Source organism: Pungitius pungitius, chromosome 14, assembly GCF_949316345.1.
Source record: "Pungitius pungitius chromosome 14, fPunPun2.1, whole genome shotgun sequence".
NCBI classification, from domain to species: Eukaryota; Metazoa; Chordata; class Actinopteri; order Perciformes; family Gasterosteidae; genus Pungitius; species Pungitius pungitius.
In genome coordinates this window covers 7065140-7084566 of record NC_084913.1, presented here as the reverse complement: position 1 = coordinate 7084566, position 19427 = coordinate 7065140, and the positions used below count along the sequence as shown (strand labels likewise).

General features: G+C 48.1%; 1 protein-coding gene across 1 annotated transcript in view; it reads right to left on the bottom strand.

Moving 5' to 3' along the window:
- mnat1 (MNAT1 component of CDK activating kinase) overlaps positions 1 to 19427 on the bottom strand; it is a 30980-nt gene that overhangs the window by 2128 nt on the left and 9425 nt on the right. Inside the window, exons 5-8 of the mRNA XM_037486406.2 lie at positions 19284 to 19387; positions 19032 to 19172; positions 17824 to 17955; positions 9308 to 9429 (exon numbers count right to left, since the gene is read on the bottom strand). Of these exons, the coding sequence (XP_037342303.1) occupies positions 9308 to 9429; positions 17824 to 17955; positions 19032 to 19172; positions 19284 to 19387 (499 nt within the window). The remainder of the gene's footprint in view (positions 1 to 9307; positions 9430 to 17823; positions 17956 to 19031; positions 19173 to 19283; positions 19388 to 19427) is intronic.

The window sequence follows — 19427 nt, the reverse complement described above, 5'->3', positions numbered from 1 at the left end:
CTCTCTGAGGATTGGACTGCCTTTTGTTCGCAGGGCCGTGAAACCCAAGCCGTGTCGGCCGGTAACATCTTTCACTCTCCGGGCCCCACTGGAGCATTAGTTGCAACTCGATATGGGTCTTTTCAAAGCTTCGTATTATTGGGTAAATATGGGTCACTTTGGACTGGCCCATTATGTCGCTTGGGGGGGGGGGGGGGGGGGGGGGGGAGTGGGAAAGGACGGGTGCAGGTGATGAAGACAACTGATGGACACAGGGTGACAGTATGCGTGTCAGTCTGCGTTTGCCACAAGGGAAAATGACAAGGGGTTTTCCACTAGTACTCACACTGAGTGTACTGGAGTTATATGGATGTTTTACCAGATTTCATCTCAGCATGTGTCACATATTCATAAAAGATGATGAAGAGCTTGCAATATTTCTCAAACTTCACTCATACCACCGGGCTGTACTTTTATTTCCTTTAAAAAAAAAAAAAAAGCCACGTGGTAAAAAACTGTTCAGAGCCAAGTTGGCCAACCACATTTTTCCACTTGGGTCTGGAGCTCTGAATACCTGGGCAATGTCTCCTGCTAATGCTAATACCGGTCAGAGATTTTCCTGACGGGACCCTGAAAGTATTCCCCACCCCGGCCGACTGGAAAACGCCGCAAAGCCACATCTCTAATTCAAAGTGAAAAGATAAGTGGCGAAACGTTCCGGTGGGGCACTACTAGATTTCCAGCTGGGAATGTGTGGCTCCTCTTTTGCGTTTGGATCCACGACGCTGCAGCACGAACGGAGGCTTCGGCTTCTTTGGGGAAATATCCATGTAAAAACAGGCGATATCAGACGGAGGTGCGGCCTGCGTTGGGCCTCTTCGTCTAGACTCCATGTGTTGGCTCGAGCCGGATTAAGAAGAGCTGCGGCAGCCGGGGCTTGATGGAAAAAGCGAAGAGGCCTGTAATGCTGCAATGGTTATTTCAGCGAGCAGACACTTAATTAACGTAAACCACAGAGGCACGGGACGACGGAGCAGTCTGATGCTGCGCTCGCTGTAGTTACTGTGCGTGGCTTGGCTGCTTTCATACATACGGACTTAATAGTAAAAAATAAATTTAAAAAAAGCCGAACTCAACGTGGCTCTTTCAAAAGAAACTTGGGGCAATATCCGTATGAATGGGATTTTCTGGAAGATGTACAAGTCAGGCTCTTACATTCTTTCTTCTGTGCACTGACCAGGAGGCTTTATAACAGCACCCTCACCGATTCACAATCAGTATTTGCTTTGACTTGATGCTGATGAGGCTTTCTGGATGCAGCTGGTCTTCAGCATCAGGCACAGGCTACGTCGGAGGGATCAAATCTGCATTCTAGTCCATCAACACTGTACAAGTAAAGTCTGCAACGACAAACCAATGAAAGCTACTTTTCCAGGGACTAAAGCCTCGTGAGCTCTGTTTGTCAAAGCCAAGGAGGTCAGACATAGAAGGGCATCTGACCACCACTGGGAAGTGGGTCTCTGAACAGAGGCCTTGCCTCTCAAAGGCCGGTCACGAGGCTGCTGGATGTCCGGAAGTCTTCCTTTAGTGCTCGGCTCGGGCAGCGGTTGAGGATTCCTGGTCTGGAATTGATGGGGGCTGGAGGACTAGGGAGAGGGGAGGGGGGGGGGGGGTGTAGAGCCACACACCTGCCAGATGATTTGTCATTATAGAGGGGTCAGCACTCAGCTGTCACCCCCTAATCACCCATCCTACCCCTTAAGTCAACCCCCCCTTTACCCCCCAAACTCCACTCCAGTCCTCCAAAAACACCCCCTGCATTCCTGAGGCAGCTCCGGTTTCACTCGCTGCTGCCCCATCTGCCCCTCCTTCCTTCTCTCTACCCTGAGAGAAAATGTACCCCTGTGAGACACAGCACACTGAGCGCATTGTGTGTATGTGCGACCTATGTGTGTGTGTGTGTGTGTGTGTGTGTGTCCATGCGATTCACGTGTGTGTGAGTACGTATTTTTCCGCGAGGGAGAGCGGTTCGTATCGGTACCGAACAGATGGAGCAGGATTCCACCGGGTGAATGTGTGAATTGGTCCGGGCCGCTGTCTAGAAACAACCCCCCCCGCCCCCCCCCCCCCCGTAGGCCAGCCAAACACAGAGGACTCTCACAGGTATACTATATCTGTCAACAGAGGTCTTTCATCACCGCAGGTCAGAGGTCACTCCCTTCTCCATTCAATGGAGCTTCCTCCGGGACGTACGAGTGTGTGAGACGGATCCTCGGCTGTCAGCCTCCCCACTGTCCGCCCGATTATCTTAAGTCGTCTGTGGGGGGGGGGGCTCAATACGGTTACATCATATCCTCACGAGCCCTTACCCATTATCGCGCGCCTTATCTTCCCCGTCGATGGGCTCAGTCTGCCTCATAAGAGGAGGAGGAGAGGGAGGCGGGGGTAGCCCGCACTCAGTCAAGGGGAGAACATGTTTAGAGTGTTAACAGAAGCTTCGGCTGACACTTGACATGAACGCTTATAGAAATACATTCTCACGAAGTGACTGACAATCTGTGAGCTGTCTACAAGAACGCAGCTCGTTGGTATCAAGGCTCGGCGGCAAAGTGCTACGCTTGTTCTGTGTCTGAGAGCAGATAGCCTCGTGGAGGTGTCCGCCCCGCGGTGCTTCTCGTGCCCTGAAACCTCACTTCCTGCTCAAACCGTCACCTCATCCAGGGCACCTCCCCTGTCTGGCCTGGTGGGGGCAGTAGAGGTTGGTTGGCTGGCCTGCTTGTAGAAGCATCGCACATCCCGCTGGACACTTCATACAGAGAGCATCTTTCTTTCGTCTCCTGAGCGGCTACTTGATAACTCTGCCCCCTGGAGAGCTTAGAGGAAGAAGAGGGGGCGGGGGGCTAACCAGACCAAAGAGGGAGGATAATGACATGACATCAGTGTCATCGTTAGCCAAATGGCGCCGTAAACGACGGAAGAGCATATGCTGTTCAGTGAATGGTTGCTAGCACAAGGCACACCCAAACGTGCACAACGAAAGAGCCTCGACAATTAGATGCAACTTTCTGGGAATAGTGCACCGATACAGAGAGGAAGAAAAGAGTTTTCCCTGAGGGGGGGGGGGGGGGGGGGGGGGCGCACCTCTACTCCATAGGTATCGGTTACTGAAGCACCTCGAGCTCTCGAGGAGAGGCAGAGAAGATTTCAATTAGGGAGAAAGATGGGAACAGCAGAGGCGGGGAAATGAACAGCGGGGGGAGACGGGGGGGGGGGGGGGTGGTTAATACACACATCGTAGTGGGGAGGCACCTCCCCCTATGAGGTGTGCGTGGCAAGTCTCCAGTGCCAAGCCCCACAAGACGGGAGTTTGTTTTCTTTCCCCAGCCCTTAAGAGGGGAAAATGAGCCAGCTAATCCCCCTGTACATTGCCGGGGCCCTTTGCCCCAGGGGGTGAAGAGCAGGAGAGAGGCACAGAGTGCAGGTCTGCCGTGTTTATGTAGCAGAAAACACTAACACACACAGTATGGTGTGTCTATGTGCCCCATTATCCTCAAAAAAAAATCAAAAGAATTCAACCCTTAAAAGCATGAAGGCGCTTTGCAAACCTCCACAGAGATCAGCGCCCGTTAAAATAGTCCGGAGACATCGCCTCGCCCCGCGCCGGGCGGGGGGGGGAGGGGGGGACGGGGTCAACGCCGTCGCCTTTCGGCCGGGACACAAATACGCCTGGAGGCAAGCATGCTCTTGTACTATATAAGAGGTGTGTCCCCCCCCCCCTTCCCTCCCTCCTTGCTGGCAATGGCCTGGTTTAGCCCGGTTCATCTCGGGAGGAGGCCGCTGGTCCGTCTGGCACGCGGCCCACAGAGGGAAAACAATAACACTAAAAGCAGACCTCTTTCAGATGACCAGAATACACATGAGACAGATGCTTCTCCCGCTCTATCACACTGTAATGTTGCCTCCGGTTCCCGTCCGCTCTGTGGGTCACATGTGACTCGCCCACAAGTGAAAAGCCTCCAGTCAACTACAGCGCATGCTTATTTTGAAGCATACTTAAAGAGAAGATCAATATTTGAACAGATCTATGGGAGGGGGGGGGGGGGGGGGAGACAATAGTGATCCGGCCTCCACCGGCTCTGTCTGTTAATGGTCTGTTTACTTAGACAGACAGGATAATGGCCCGGGTGGGGGCTGGTGGAGAGCCGGACAGTGGCCACGCTCCACTCTGTTTCGGATCTTGTTGGTAACGAGGAGACGAAGCAGCCTACTGTACGAGAAGCCGAGAATGAAAGCAAGGTGGTGGCTGTGCGCTGTGAACGCAGACGGGGCGTCGTGTTGACAGACAGGTTTGCAAGTCAAATGGCAGGGCTTGAACCTCCAGTTTTAATGTGCATGCACTCTCTTTTGGTTATGCAAATGTTAAATCAGAGCCCCGCGGCTGCATTCAAGCTTTCAGACCGAAGCTATGGAAACACTTAGATTGTCGGAGAAGTGCTGCATTGAAGTTATGCCGGCTCTGGTAACAAAAGACAATAGCGTGTGCAAGGAGCATTGGAAGAAAGTAGGATGTCTGACAAACCGAGTTCAGCTTTAGGTCTTGGTTATGGTGGTAGCCCCAGAGAATTTGTGGAAAAACCCGGTTATGCAAAACACACCATTTTTCTCCATAAATGGAACCATTTGGCAACGTCACAGAATATTTAATTTAGTCTGAATGAAAGCAAAATATGTGCCCTCAGACATTATATAATAGTAGTAAAACTAGATCAAAGCAGCGTGCTCTTCAGGGAGTTCATCTGAGGTCATGCTAACCGGCGCCTCAGACTCCAGCTCATAACTGAAGCATCAACGCCGTGTTTGTGTTAAAGAGAGTGTGTGTGTGTGTGTGTGAGGGAATGACTATTTGAGGCAAAAAATACGAGACCCGTCTCTCCAAGGTGCCATCATTCTGTTCACGTCAGTCTCGGCACTCTTACGTACCGGTGCTGAACCTCAGGTCCCCTGTGGGCAGTGACCTGTGACCCTGCCCTCCCCCCTTTCACTCCTCCTCCTGGCCCTTACAGCCCTGTCAGGCCTATCAGACGGATATGCGCCCTGCAGGGATCTGAGAACCTGGGATACGGGGAAAAGCTATTCGTGGTCGTTCATAGAAATTCCTCTGGTGAAGCTGTTCTCCGCCTGTTGAGTGGAAAAGAAGAGTATGATGGCTGACTTGCACTTTCATCACACAGAAGGGAACGCAGTGGAAGGGAACCACGACCTGTATATTATTTAAATCTCATTTACTGCGATTCCGTGACGGCAGAAATGGATCCAAGAGCACTGTGTGGAGCACGTCTAGTGGTCCTGCTGACTCCTTGAGCCGAATCCAGGGTCACTGGTGGTGCCCCGTGGGGCAGAGCTGGAAAGATGGAGCGATCTGACCTGGAGTCAGGCCAACCAGGCGGGAAGAGGCCAGCAGAGCCGGATGCCAGGAACCGTCGGGCTGCGATTCCATCACTGACTATTCTTGACATCTCCCTCCCACCAAAGCACTTAACATACAGAATAAGGCAACACACAAACAAACAAACGGGATACACACCATTCACATAAACACGCTGACGCCGAGGGATGCTTGGAAAGCTAAAGAACACAAGCAGGAGGAGAGCATCACTCAGAGAGCCATTAACCCTTGGCTCCCACCCAGAACAGTGAGCGCACGTTAAACATAGGACTAAAGTCATCTTTAGGTCCTTTGGTGTGTAGATCGGTCCATAAAAAGACAGCGTTACATTCAAGGAAGACTAGTGGGAAGTTTCCTGGGGGAGGGAGGAAGAAAACATTTGTGTTTTATGAAAAAAAAGAAATCTTTGCATCGCTATTCGTCTCCTCAGCTGGTCACAGGTTGTCGGCGTCGGTGGGAGAAAGTGCTCCGAGGACCACTTCCTCCTGCAGAGGAGTGGAACCCCAGGAGAACAGCGCCAGACTAAACAATCTCCTTCAGCTGCTCCCCTTCACCCCACCGACAGGAGATGGACGCTCGACAAGCGCTCCCAACAGTAAACCTCACTTTTTCCAACCGTTAGAGAGAGAGAGCGATGGGGGAGGAGGCAAAACGTCATAATATTGCACACACTGGCATTTGGCGAAGCACATTGAGCAACCTCTGTCAGAAAGAGATGGGCTAATTTCAGGGCGACCTGTGCCAACACAAACAACTGTTCTGGCGAGCTTTCATTGTCAGCACTTGAGGTTTGAGTCAAATTTTTCAACGCTCCGTAGCCAATTTCTCTTCCCCCCCCCATCCCCCCGCCCCCCCCCATCCCATATGATTTGTCCTCGCCCAAGATCCCAGGCAGTCTTTCATCGCCTACGCAGTCAGACCTTTAAAAGTATTCCTGGGGAGCACAAACTCGGGACACCCAGATGCTGATCTACACACACACAGTGACTGAAATAGGACGTGACCTCTTTCAGGCCGTCAGCATGTGTTCTATGTGAGCTAATGTACAGAAATGTGCTTATTAGGTCTACGACGCACGCCCGACTGGATAGGTGCGGCATGTCTTTGATGTATTCATGTGCTTCCATTTGGTCTGTGTCCGTCAGCGGGCGCACGCGAGATAAAACAGCTCCTGCCGGAGTCCGCCCTGTGCTGGGAATTATGTCACAGCCACGTCAATGTAAACATCATTGGTTTCCGCTTGCGAGGTCTCCAAAGCAAGTATTTACTTCACTTCACTTTGATTTTTTTTTTTTTTTTTTTTTTTTTGTTTATTAGGAGTTTTTTACTCTCCTGCATAAAAAGCACGGAGCCGTGACGCTTCCTTTGGAGCACACGCGCTGTAATGTTACATTCATAGCTCATAATTCTGACGGCTCACGCCTGGTTCTAGGTACGTGCCAGTCAATGAGATGGAAGGGTAAGGGTTCCATCCTCTGAGGCGAATCCCACGCACGTCAAGGGGAGGAGCGCTTATATATCTGTGTGAAGTGGGGTTGCTGTTGAGGTGGAAGCTGAATGGACACTTTGGGAGGCCCCTTTTCTCTGCTCCAGTATTGAGGCAGCTGTCTTTAATATAAGTGCTCAGCTCAGCCCATATTTATTCAGGTACAGCTGACAGAGGGAGAGAGAGACACAGCGAAAGAGGCGTGGACCATCTTTTTCCTGGCAGCAGCGCAGCACTCCTGCGGTTTTTTTGTTGGGGGGGGGGGGGGGGGGCAAAGGGACAAGGCGAAAAAGACACAGACGCTGTGACAGAGGCGAAAGGAGCGGCGTGAAAGAAAAGAATGAGTCGAAATTCACGCGGCTCCAGTGAGTCCCGTGTTGACTGGACATCCTGTGCAACAGACCGGCCCCAGAGGCCCCAGGGCCACCGGGGAGGGGGTGTGTGAGCTCAACCCTCCCATCTCTCTCTCTCTCTCCCTCTCTCGATGCCTGCGTCCAAGACAAATCACTGGAGTTGCTGCTGTCACCGAAGGCCTTGACCAAGACAAACAGCTGTGTTTTAAAATAAGTCCCTTTCACCTGATCCACGCCGAGGCACATCCAGATCCTCCTGGCACAATCAAGCATATTCCCTTCACAGGTCATAGGACTGGAGCCGCAGTCGAAGGCTCTACACTGGGGACTCACTTTTCACCCGCTCAACGCTGCCTGCATTCTCTCTCCGCGCCGCGCGCACACACACACACAAGTTCTACCACATCACACAAGTTTTATTGTTTCCAAAAAGCCGGGACTGTAGTAAAAGGGGTGAGAGTGAGTGCGTACGACACAAAATGTGTAGCGGTTTGAGGGGACATCGTCTGCATGCGTGTGTGTGTTCTTCTGAGCTCGCAGGCACTAAACCGCAAACTTAGCTGAATCACAAAATGCCAAGTGCACACAAGTGTCAGCACAATTCCTTGCTTTTACTTAACGGCACATTGCATCTTGGGAGTTGTGGTTTGTCTGAATGAGGCCGACTGTGTCGCTGGCCGCGCGCCGCCCGCACCAGTGGGACTGGCGTTTCTCACTGAACTCAACCTCATTTATCTCCGTGGCAGAGCCCTTTCCCTCCAGCGCCGTCCCTCCTGGACCCCTGAACTGCTGACACCAGCCCCCCCCCCCAATCCCCCCTCCCTCCTCTTCCTCCTCATTCTCAGCTCCAGCATGCGGCAAAAATTGTGAGATGCGTTTCATCTGCATATTGATTGGCCTGGCCAAAAGAAGAAAGACCTCAGCACTTCACTGAATGCATAATGTAAATAAGTCTCAGTTATTCTGCTTAAACTCGCCCACAAACCTTTAAGGAAAAAGTTTGGCCTTAAGTACGTGATTTTCCAGGTAATTAGGTAGATGTGATTGTGCAACTTAATAATCAATAGCAGCTTTTCTCTTAAGAATAAAAAAAACAACTAAAACACGCTGGCGTACATACGTACAATTCTGCACATCTCGGCCAAATGAAGGTTATTGTCAGGCTGGAGCAGGGCTGAAAGTCAATGAGCTTGCCTCCCCCCCCAAAAAAAAATACGACCCACGCTTTGCTGCCGTCACCCAATAGCAGCGGGCCGCTCTCGGTGTGTGGGCAGGCTCCAGTGCCAGCCGGCTGCAGTGCAGGAGGCTGTCTGATGGATAGCTTGCATTCGGCAAAGACTGGACCTATGGCGTCGTGGATTGATTGGCCCGGAGAGGCCGTCCGGGGAGGAGGGGGGGGAGCACTTCCTGTGTGTGTTAATGGACACTCCTACAGAGGCCCTGTGGTGGCTTGTGGCGGGGTGATGGTTGTTACTCCCTCTCGCTTTCACTCTCCCAGCTAATGAGAGGAGAGTCAAGTGAGACGAGACAGGCTTCCCTAGCAGACGACTCTCTAACCCTAACCCCGAAGGCCGTAACAATAAACTACTACTATTTGGAGAAGCTTATTCCAAGTGTAATCAGAAACACTTACCTGCCCCTTTGTTCCTAACAATCCCTAGAAAAAAAGCTTTTAGTTTATTAGGTACGTTCTTGGAATATTCTTCATTTGGAATATTAAGAAAGTATATTTTAAAATAATTAATTACAATGAAGTGCTTTTATTAGTGCGTGCATGGCAGTCACATGGACTTTTGCTAGATATTTACTTGGGTTTAAAAGCATCTGTTTTTTCGAGGAAATTTAACAGGCATCAAGTGGTCATTTTTCATACAGCCGAGTTGGCAACAAACTACAAAGTTCTTTCCCAACGCTTCCAAATAACTTTTGAGGGAAATCGTGGACCCGTTGTTCATTCAACTTGACAACCATGATCACCTAAAGGTAAAATGAGACTCATTATAAGTCTGTCTGGCTGCGGCCAATGTGTAAATAAGTCTGTACCCGAGTCTGCTCAGCAGCTCCAGTTCCGGTACTGGGGGTCCGTATGTCTCAACGTGAACAGGCTTGTACTGATACAAGACTTCTTCTATCCGGGGAGGAGGCTGAAGAGACACCGTCTGGCGCTGAAAAAAGAAAAAAAAAAGAAAAAACATTAAACAAAAGAACAATGTCTTGATTGTTTCCTTTAAATATGCACACTGGCAACCACAGATATGACACAAATCATCCTTGAAAAGTTGACGGTCGGTAAAACCGCAGCACTAACAACCACCAGCGCTTGACTAACTGGTTTGTCAGTAGCTTGTTGGTTTGTCACTTTGCACTGCTGGGACAATGACTTGGTACCTCTTGAGCTGTTAATCTGATCACGACATCATGCAGTAGATCTGTCAGGGGCCTGATGTGGAGATGGAACTCCTGATTACAGCAAGTTCACTTTGGATCAAAAATGGATGATCAATCCCCCAATTTTCAAATACAAAATCAACAAGATGATGTAGAAATGTAGTAGAAAGATAGTAAGTAATACAACTTCAATTAGGTAGAGTGGAAGTGTGTAAAATAAATGTTGCTGCTGTGTCTCCTGCAGTCTTTTGACCTCTACTGTGTCAAGCACAGAAAGCTGTAGTTTGTTTTATAGAAACCTATTTAAGTCGTAAGTACTCAAAGTTGAGATTTCAGTCAGGCTACTCCAGTTCCTAATGCTCTTGACCATGGTGATGGAGTGAGAAACATGATACTTCTTGAAGACACAGCAGAATTGTTCAATTTGGGGCTCTGCCATCAAAGGGGGATTTCCACACAGCGTCACGCCACTTTGTTTTCTTCAACATTAAAGTAATGACACTCAGAAGATGAACCAGACTCATTTAAAAAGCCTGGAATTAAAAAGATGATTTCTAAACAAACATTGACTATTTTAAGGACCAGCGCAGGAACTCAGAAACAAAAGGAGAGATAAAAAGATAAGAGAAAGCAAAGAAAAGGGCAGAGGGGGGAGTGTAAACAACAGAACACAGAGGGGAGCTGATGAAAACCAAACTAAACGAATAACATGTGCCCCGCGGCCTCAGACTGCCCGCCTTCACACATGCTTTGCCCCATGCAAGCACGCGCACACACACACACGCACACACACACAAGCACGCGGAAATGAGGCAACCAAAGTTGAGCTACAACTTGCAAAAGCACTAAGTGATGAACACTGAGACTGCAAGGCAGGGTCAGAGCCAAAGACAACATGGTGGTAATTGTTTTAACCAGGAGGGTGTGCAGCATATTTAGGATATGAAAATAAATACCTTCAAACGATATAAATGTGTCTTTCGTCAGAGATTTTCTGGCACGGTTTCAACAGAATTACCTACTTTTTGTATTTCTCTGACGGTATAAGCCAATGAAGGCAATGCTGAGAATCAACCAGGACTTTATGGTCTCCTGAACGCTGATGGTTCAACACTTCAAATTTGAGCACTTTAAATACACCATCCGGGTATCATCAGCATCAAAAAGGTTTTACCAGGTCTGGCGTCTTTTCCATTCATTCTTATTTTAAACATGCATCCGGCATCTTCTAGCATTGTCCAATTATGATTCCTGACCCACTCCCTCTTGATTTATTCTTTTTTTTTTATTAGGTATTTATCATCTTATTTGTGTGTATTTCTTCTTCCACTTATTATGGACTGGCTTTTTTTGTTATTTATTTTTAATATTTTACTATACATTATATTTCAGTATTGAAGTCAAGTATAAGTATATATTAGTATTATTCTACTATATTACCAAAACAAAACATGCTCCATTCTAAGGAATCTTATCTCGGTTATTTACTTGCTTTTACAGGAAATGTACTGTGCCATGATAGATCACAATCACATACGATTCTATCCATATCTTCCAGTCCTATTTGCAAGAATGGTTTTGAATTGTCTTAACAGAACAAGCCTGAACCTGTTGCATTTAACAGTGGTCTATACATGCAGGTGAGGCGGGCAACAGGAATAGCAACAGCAGCATAATATTTAGAGCTGGAGGGGCAGTTTTTACAGCCAGAAATTGTGAGAGAACATCATTCAAAAAGGTTGTATGTAGATTTACCTTAAAACTACTGTTACTTACTAATTAACTAATATTTTCCATGGTTGTTGGGTTTGTATATTTTAAATAAAATTACATCAGTCACATCAAGCTGTTGCTCATTGACTGTTGAGGAAGGTCACTTACTGAATACAAAACAAGAAACACAAAACAAAATAAAGGACCCATGATTAGATCTTTATTGGCCCTCATCTATATCCCCTGTTTTAAACACTATTCAAATGCCTCAGATTGTTTGAGTTTTACTTTAAAACAAATGCTGGACGCGGTTAACTATAATTTTCATTCAACCTTTAACCCCAAGGTGCCAGTGATCCCCCGTCCTGTCCCGCTCCACCGCAGGCTAATGAAACCCAGACAACCCCAAACCGGGTCACTCTCCCTCGCTTGTGCCCTCCTTCAGTCCCTCCATCCATCTTGTTTCAGACTTCCAGCACTATTTGACTTCCTTACTGCACCAGTCAGAGGGACTGGGATGACGAGGCGGAGGGAAGCACGAGAATAAAAGTTTACAACGTTAGAGCGAGGGAGAGAGAGGCACATTGGGAGCTGCAGATTGCTGAAGAGCAATAAATCAGATTTTTGAGCGACGGACAGAAATGAGCCAAACCCCACCGGAGAAGTTTCTGTTGCATTCCTCTGCAAGGGCACCTTGAAAACTGACAGACACATCATCAGCAACATACAGAGCATAAGACATGCATACACAAGGACAGGCTTTGCTCTTCTGAACACACTTAACCCCCCCCATCCAAAAAGAGTGAAAGAACAGCTTGTTGCTGCTTTAAGCTGCTTTGATGCGGTCCGTCTAAATCAGAGCGGTGCTCCATCCTCACTCGACCTAATACAGCTGAAGCTTTCAATCACGAAAACTCATCGTCTCCTATTAAAAGTCTGTGAGAAGTGCAGCATGTGAATCCCAATGCTCCGGTGAAAGAACACAGAGGGGGTGGGGTAGGGGGACGGTGGAAGGGGGGAGGGGGGAGGGGGGGTGGGGGGGGACCCCGACCAGGCCTGGGAGAGCAGAGAGGGCTAAAGGACGAGGGGCCCTGGAACATCACCGATGAAAGAGCCAACACAAACATCTGCTTTTTACATCACTGAGGCCTACCTTACAACCTACGCAACCTCATGTGGGCCTTCATCGTGCTCTTGAGTTTGTGTATAACTGGTATTTAAGACTCGTATAATGCCCCCTGTGGCACTAAAGTGAATCTCGGGGGGGGCGTCAATCTCAATAAAACCGCAGGGGAGGATGATTTGAGGAAATCACCATTGCTTCAGAGGGAGTAATCCTGCTTCTCTTGGTATTGTGATCCTTCTACATTTAACCTCGGGTCCAGATGAAGTTACAGTGATTTAGCAATACAAGCTTCAGTTTCTAGGAGAGGAATGATTTACAAAAAAAGAAAAAGGTCAGATCACTGTTGCCGGTCATCGTGACAGGTGGAGAAGACAGGTGTGCTGGCTAAGAAAACTGTTTAACACTCTTGACCTCCGGTGGGGGTTGGTGGGTGAGGGGGTGTTGAATTTGGCTGGTGATGTTACCTTTTTCTCTCTGCTGTCAATCTTAACAATGTCTTTCTGGGATCAGCAACAGGGCCAACCCGTCTCAACAGAGTGATATGGCAGACATCCATGTGACGTTTATGGGGTTATAGGGGTGTCTTATAAGTCACATTACTCTCGAGGTATGAGGGGTATGCCACTGAGGCATAGCACCAAAGTCTACACTCAAAACAAGAGAGGTGCTCCTAGATTTTTAAACAATGTCAAGCTTGATTTTTTCAATCATTACTTCTGCAGATACTTTTAAGATTCATTCAAGATCATTTCTACTTGGAAATGTTTGCCAAAGACAAAAAGTGACACTCAGTGATGGAAGAGGTCGTATGCACAATGCCAAAGCTAATGAAAGGCTCAGTGGTCAACAGCTCATATCATGGGTCACCACAAATAATGGCCCTAAAAACACACACGCTGCACAAACATCAGCAGCCTCCAGGTCCCCCAACCCTCCTTTGACTTTGCAGCTCAGCAGGACAAATCAAGGTCACGGAGACTTGCCTCTCCATCAGCACCTGCACACTACAGCCACACAATCACACACACACACACACACACACACACACACACACACACACTCGCATGGTTCCCAAGGTTTGGGGAGCCACAGCTGTCTTCAAGCAGAGCTCCAGAAGCAGAAAGAGGCTTTCGACACTAATGCACAAAGTGAGGATGAGATCAATGGAAACAGAAAAAGCCGTTGGCATTGTGCAGGGGATAATATGAATGACCGTCATTAGGGCCCATCATAGCGCCGTCCCGGCCTCAGGCCTCACTTCAGCCGTCTGCCGTGGAAGCGCCGGTGCTTCTGTGTGGATAAAGAGCTTTGTGCTGCCCGTTGAGCAGCAAGTAGCAAGTGTAAAAGCTGCTCCCCACACGGTGCCTCCGCTCGCCTCCCGAGTTTAAATATAACCGCCTGTCCAGTGGCAGCTGCCCCGGTGCAAAGCCCCTAAAGCTGACAACTTCTTTTTCCTGCCGGGCTCGGCCTGCGCCGCAGTAAGGGATGCTGAGGCCAACCCAACCGGGCCAAGCCAGGGGCAGGGGCAGAGGTGTGAATGTCCACATGTGCTGGTGCCAATCAGGGCTGACGGTTGGCTTCAACTCCTGAACTAACCCCTTCAGCCCGCCCCCCCCCCCCACCCCCAGCTATCAACATACACGGCAGCAATCCATGAAAAAGGAAGAGGCCAAAGGGCGAGGGGTCACACACACTCCCACATTAAAACTATGGGTTTGTGAATGTTATATCCATAAAAAATGTTTACCCAAAACCACATTCACATAAACAACATCAACATCTGTTTGGGGCAACTGTATGCATAAAGATTAGGAAAAAGGGAAATCCAAATAACAACGAAGACGGTAAAAGAGTGGGTAGCGGTTGGGGGGGAGTCCGGAGCGACTCCTTGCAGGTGAAACCGGTTCGGCCGGTCTGCCGGAGTTAAGTAAGGCACAGCTTGGCCTGTGTTGACGAGTACGTCTGCAAAACAGAGGTCACCGTAGAGGACAACTTAACCAAGTGAATCAGGCCTGAGCAAACAAACTGACACCGTGTGTGTGTGTGTGTGTGTGTGTGTGCGTGTTTTCTATGGTAGTCAAATACCACTGCCTAAGTGTAAAATGGAATAAAGCCAGAGAGACCCCGGGGTTATTTCAGTCAGCTACACATCTATATTTAGGGGTAAACTTTCCGGCCACATTTGGCTGACTGTGAATGCGCGTTGCTCTTTTGTTTATGTGTTCCTGCCTCCTGCTTTCATTAAGTACCCATGCCGGCCTCGTCAGGTATGTCAGCTGCCGTGAGGAGTGGAGCGCTGCTGGAACCTCGGACCTTTCATGTAAGGTGGCGCTGAAAGCCGCACCGAGGTGGAGAGATTCCCCATTGGTCACTGCTTTCAGGAATGAGAGACCGTAGCAGCTGAGGACAATCCCCAACCTCACGCATACACACTCAGAAAAATAAGAACAAAAAAAACGTACTACTTGAATCAAATATACCTGTAAAATTTTATAGTAACCGTGTTTTGCTGTGAGCAGGTGCCAAGCACCTCTTGTCACGCTGGTCTTATGTGTCAGACAACAACAAGCAAACCTGTTTAAACAGTGAATAGCTGCCTCCCTCCATCTCTTTTGATATCAGCGGACGTCTATTTAAAAAAAAAAAGACACTTTATTCTTCAAAGGATGTTTACTCAGACTGGGTGAGGGGAGTGTTCGTTTATGTGTGTACGTGCATGTGCCCGGGTTCAAAAGAGTGCCTACAAAGTGAGGGATTAGTGAGTGATTCCAGACCATTCCTGAGGCAAGACCAGGCCCATCCCACCTCACCTCACACCTGGACGACTTTCTCTCGGGACAGACCAACTTCCCCGAGCATCCATTCACCGACACGTTAACGCGCAAACCGGAAGAGTCGGGATATGGGTTGGAGGTCTCCTTCACCCGGGCAGAGAGTAGCGTCAGAGAAGCCGAGACGTCCCCTTTGCATGTTCCCAGTAAACAACATGACACAACCAGATGCGATGTTAGGTCACCCTTTAAATGAAGACTGAGGAAGCTGAGGAAGAATCGGCATCCTCACGTTCCATGGATCAAATGGCTTAAAGACTGCCGGATATGTCATTCCTGCGGTTTGAATTGCTGGTGGGGCATGTAGCGGTGGGGGAGGACGTCTTAAGGACACAATGTCTGCTTCTTTGACTGTTGAACATGCACCTCAACAAAAAGTTCCAGGTTCAAAAACCATTTGAGTGCTTGTTTTACAAGAAAGGATTGCGAGAGGGGCAATTTTGATTGTAAAGTATTATTTAGAGCTACGGTATGAAAAAGCTTGTTTTGTCTGACCAAAAGTCAAAAACTCAAAGACAATCCGTTTTACAAAAAAAAATGTAAAATGGTTTCCCAAATTCAACTTCTTCCTTTGTGGATGTAGTTTAACAGAAACATTAAACAGTAGAACAGAAACAGAAAAAAAAGTCTCTGTGATGCAAAAGTTACAGCAACATCACGGAGATGCTTCAGAGAACGACTGCAGACCAAATCGACCATGAGGAAGATTTCAGTACTAATAGATATTGATGTCAGTAAAGAGGGGAAACTTAAACAAACTTGGGGGAAAGAGGCCCATCGTGGAAATGTGCCCAAGGTTAAGAAATGTGTTTTAACATTTGCCTCCCCCAATTCCCGCTGAAGAAAAAATGAAACTCGCTTGGAACAAGGGACCACAAAGTTGCCGATAAATGAATTCCAGCTATCTGCAGGAATCCACCGCTCTGTGCTGAAACCCCACCAAGTCAAACAGGAGTCATTTCTTATGGACTCTGAAGTGAAGCGAAATCCAAACCCACACGTTCCCCTGACTCGAGTCTTAAAGTCCAACGGAGCAGATGCATGGTGTGAGCTCCGCTACACCCACACCAGCTCGGGGACGGGCGGATGAAGAGAAATGGGAAGAAAGGAGTGAGGGGAAAAACAGCCACGAAGGAAGCCAAGAGCAACACGATCGTGCTGCTTTTCTCTCCATCAGCAAGTTTGACTTCATGCCGTACGGCAAAAGGGTGAGAGTCAGAGAGTCAGAGCACCAGATCACTGGATCAATCCAATGATTTGACTGTTGTCTCTTGAAGGTCTAATGAGTAAACCAATGCTGTTGTTCCATCTCCTCGATTGTTATTGCATCAGATTAACTAGCAGAGTCCTTTCAAAGAGCGACGCCAGTGGAAAACCAATTCAAATGGACAGGATAGAGGAAGATGAGAGTTATACCTGTGTATGTCAAAACTTAGCTGCAGCCGGAGCCCTGGCCCAGTACTAAGTGGATATCTCTCAAACGCATCACTGAACTGTGGTAGGACAAGCAGGCCTCATGAGGGTTGCCGTGAAGGAGGTGGGGGGTTGATGACACAGTCGATATCTCATCACAGTAAAATGAAAATAAACGTCTGAAAACCACAACGATAGCCAAATGGAAGGTGTCTCCAGGCACAGTGGGCCCAGAGCCCACATGCCCTCTTCTGTGGGTCCCAGCGCTCACCCACAGGAATGTGATGACACGACTGAAGGGGCGAGGGCTCTTTTCCCACAATAAAGAAGCACCAGACACCAAAGGAACATCTTCCCTTTGGAGGTCCGGACTGCTATCAACAAGCATCAAGTTAGAAATTAGACCCTGCGTGCATTGCCTTCTTGGACACACGCATGGCAGGTTTGTGTTCGGACTGAGATTAATCCTGCGCAAAAAACAATTCAGTGCCCTGATCAATGGTGGGTCAAGAAGTAAAAAATATTTAGTTGGGTAGAATTTTTCCCACCATAAAAAATAACCAACCTACTCATGCAAGTATATAAAATCACTTATATACAGTAAACGTATGTATTCTAAATGACCCTTCCCTAATCTTGCAACAAAAAAATTGACGTCATTAAAATGGGTTTGCATTAACGTCGTTAATAACGCATTTAACCAACAGCACTAATATGTACACAGGCTAAGAGACATGTCCAAAGTGTCTCTTTAGACTGTTAATTGCTTTAAATGCACTGTGCAACAGGCACTTTTCTAGGCAATGCACTTGGCTCAGCATTGTGATCATCTCTAATTTAGCCATTTTTGCAAACTTACTATTACTGTATTAGAGTGAAGGTATTGCTAAGAGAACTGTAAAAGTACAGTTTTGAAAGGAAAGATAAAATAACACTGTTAGCCTCTCGGTTGCTAAAGATAAATATTAAATAATTACCGTTGCAAACTTTGCAGAGTTGTCAAATGTATCCTACTCTTATCACAATGCAAAAGTCCTATATTTTGGCATCTGATATGCATTGAAAACTAGTGACTGGATCTGACTCACCATATTGATTCCAGTTGAGAAGAGGCTGGCAGGTTTGACGGCCTGTTTCTGCTGCTCTATCTGGGTCTCCAGCTTGGCAGCACGGACCTTGTGTTGGGCGAGCAGCATGGTGGCAGGAAGTTGAGAATGCTCCTGGAGGGACAAATGATAACGTTTATCTTCAAAATGCTTCATCAGGAACTGCTCATCAAGACCACCTGACACTAGTATGTGTATGTACCCCCCCGCCCCACCATCATCAGACTAGGGTGCTTTTGGGCTATATTATTGATTGTCATTGTGTGGCACTGCAGGGGACGCTACGTCAAGTACACTGCGCCGTCTTCGTCTCCATTAAAAGCAAGGTCGAACATTTCAATTTCTCAAGTGGAGCACTGCCAAGCACCAGGGTCTAAGAACACAAGCTTAGATACTTTGTTCACTGAAGGGGTAGGACGTTTTTGTTGGGGCGGATATCAATGGAAGGACAGTCTAGAAGGTGTCCTAGGAAATAATAAACCAAAAGTGATTTACTATCTTCCAACACACTGGAGGTAAAAAAACACTTACCATGACGTCAAGTAACCAACATGATTCTCATTTTACTTTGATACGTTTACCTTTTTGATAAGTTCATGGATAAAATAGGTCTGACAAAGAAACAAACCCTTTACAAGAAACAAATAACCAAGAAGCGTGTCACCCTGTGATGAGTTTTATTGAGCCACTAGTTCAGCCAACACCACCAAGAAATCTAAATATATCTGTTGTTGTATGTGTATGAAAACAGTGAGCTCTCTGACCACAGGGCACAGGGATGTACATATGTCAACACTCAGGACAGTTCCCCCTGGGGTTGGGGGGGGGGGGGATGCTGATCTCATCTGCCTACAGTCAACAGGCCCTGTGCCTTAAACAAACAAACACACAGCTTAGCCCACTATCTGCGACGGAGCTTCAGCAGCCCGCTCTGCAGGAACAATCACTTCCAAAGCCAGCAGCTCTACACAATGGGCACAGAAGCCTTTGGAATCACAGAAGGAAAACAATGCAGCCTTTAGCACAATGACTGGTAATAATCTCTTAATGAGCCACAGCCATGGACCCTCAGGCTGAAGGTGTGTGAGTGGGTGTGTTTTGTGTGCCAGATTTGGAACATCCGTCATAGTGCGACTGCTTTTGTCGTCACCGGGCTGAACCAAGGTGTACATGAAACGTGTGTATCTCACCAGTTCATCCAGCAGAGCCTGCTTGTTCTTCCTCTTAGCCTGCAGCTGCCTCTGCTCCTCCTGCAGCAGCTCCAGCCTCCGCTGCTCGTTGCCCTGCTGCTCCAGCAGCAGCAGCTCCTCCACTTCCTCCTGCTCTCTTGTCTGAGAGGGGAAAATGGACTCGTGTCACGCGTTGGACCAAAAGGCTCAATTCCTACTGGCCATATTGCACGTGACCCAACAGTCTTGGTGAGGTCAAGCAACGGTACATACCAGTTTAACCTTATTCTTCTGGATGAGATCTCTGTTATCCCTCTGGTACTGCTCCATCTGCAGCTTTGTGTTCTCCACATCGATGTTGTTTGTCAGGTTGGACACTAAACGGAGTGGACACAAACCAGCATAGAAGGGAGAGTT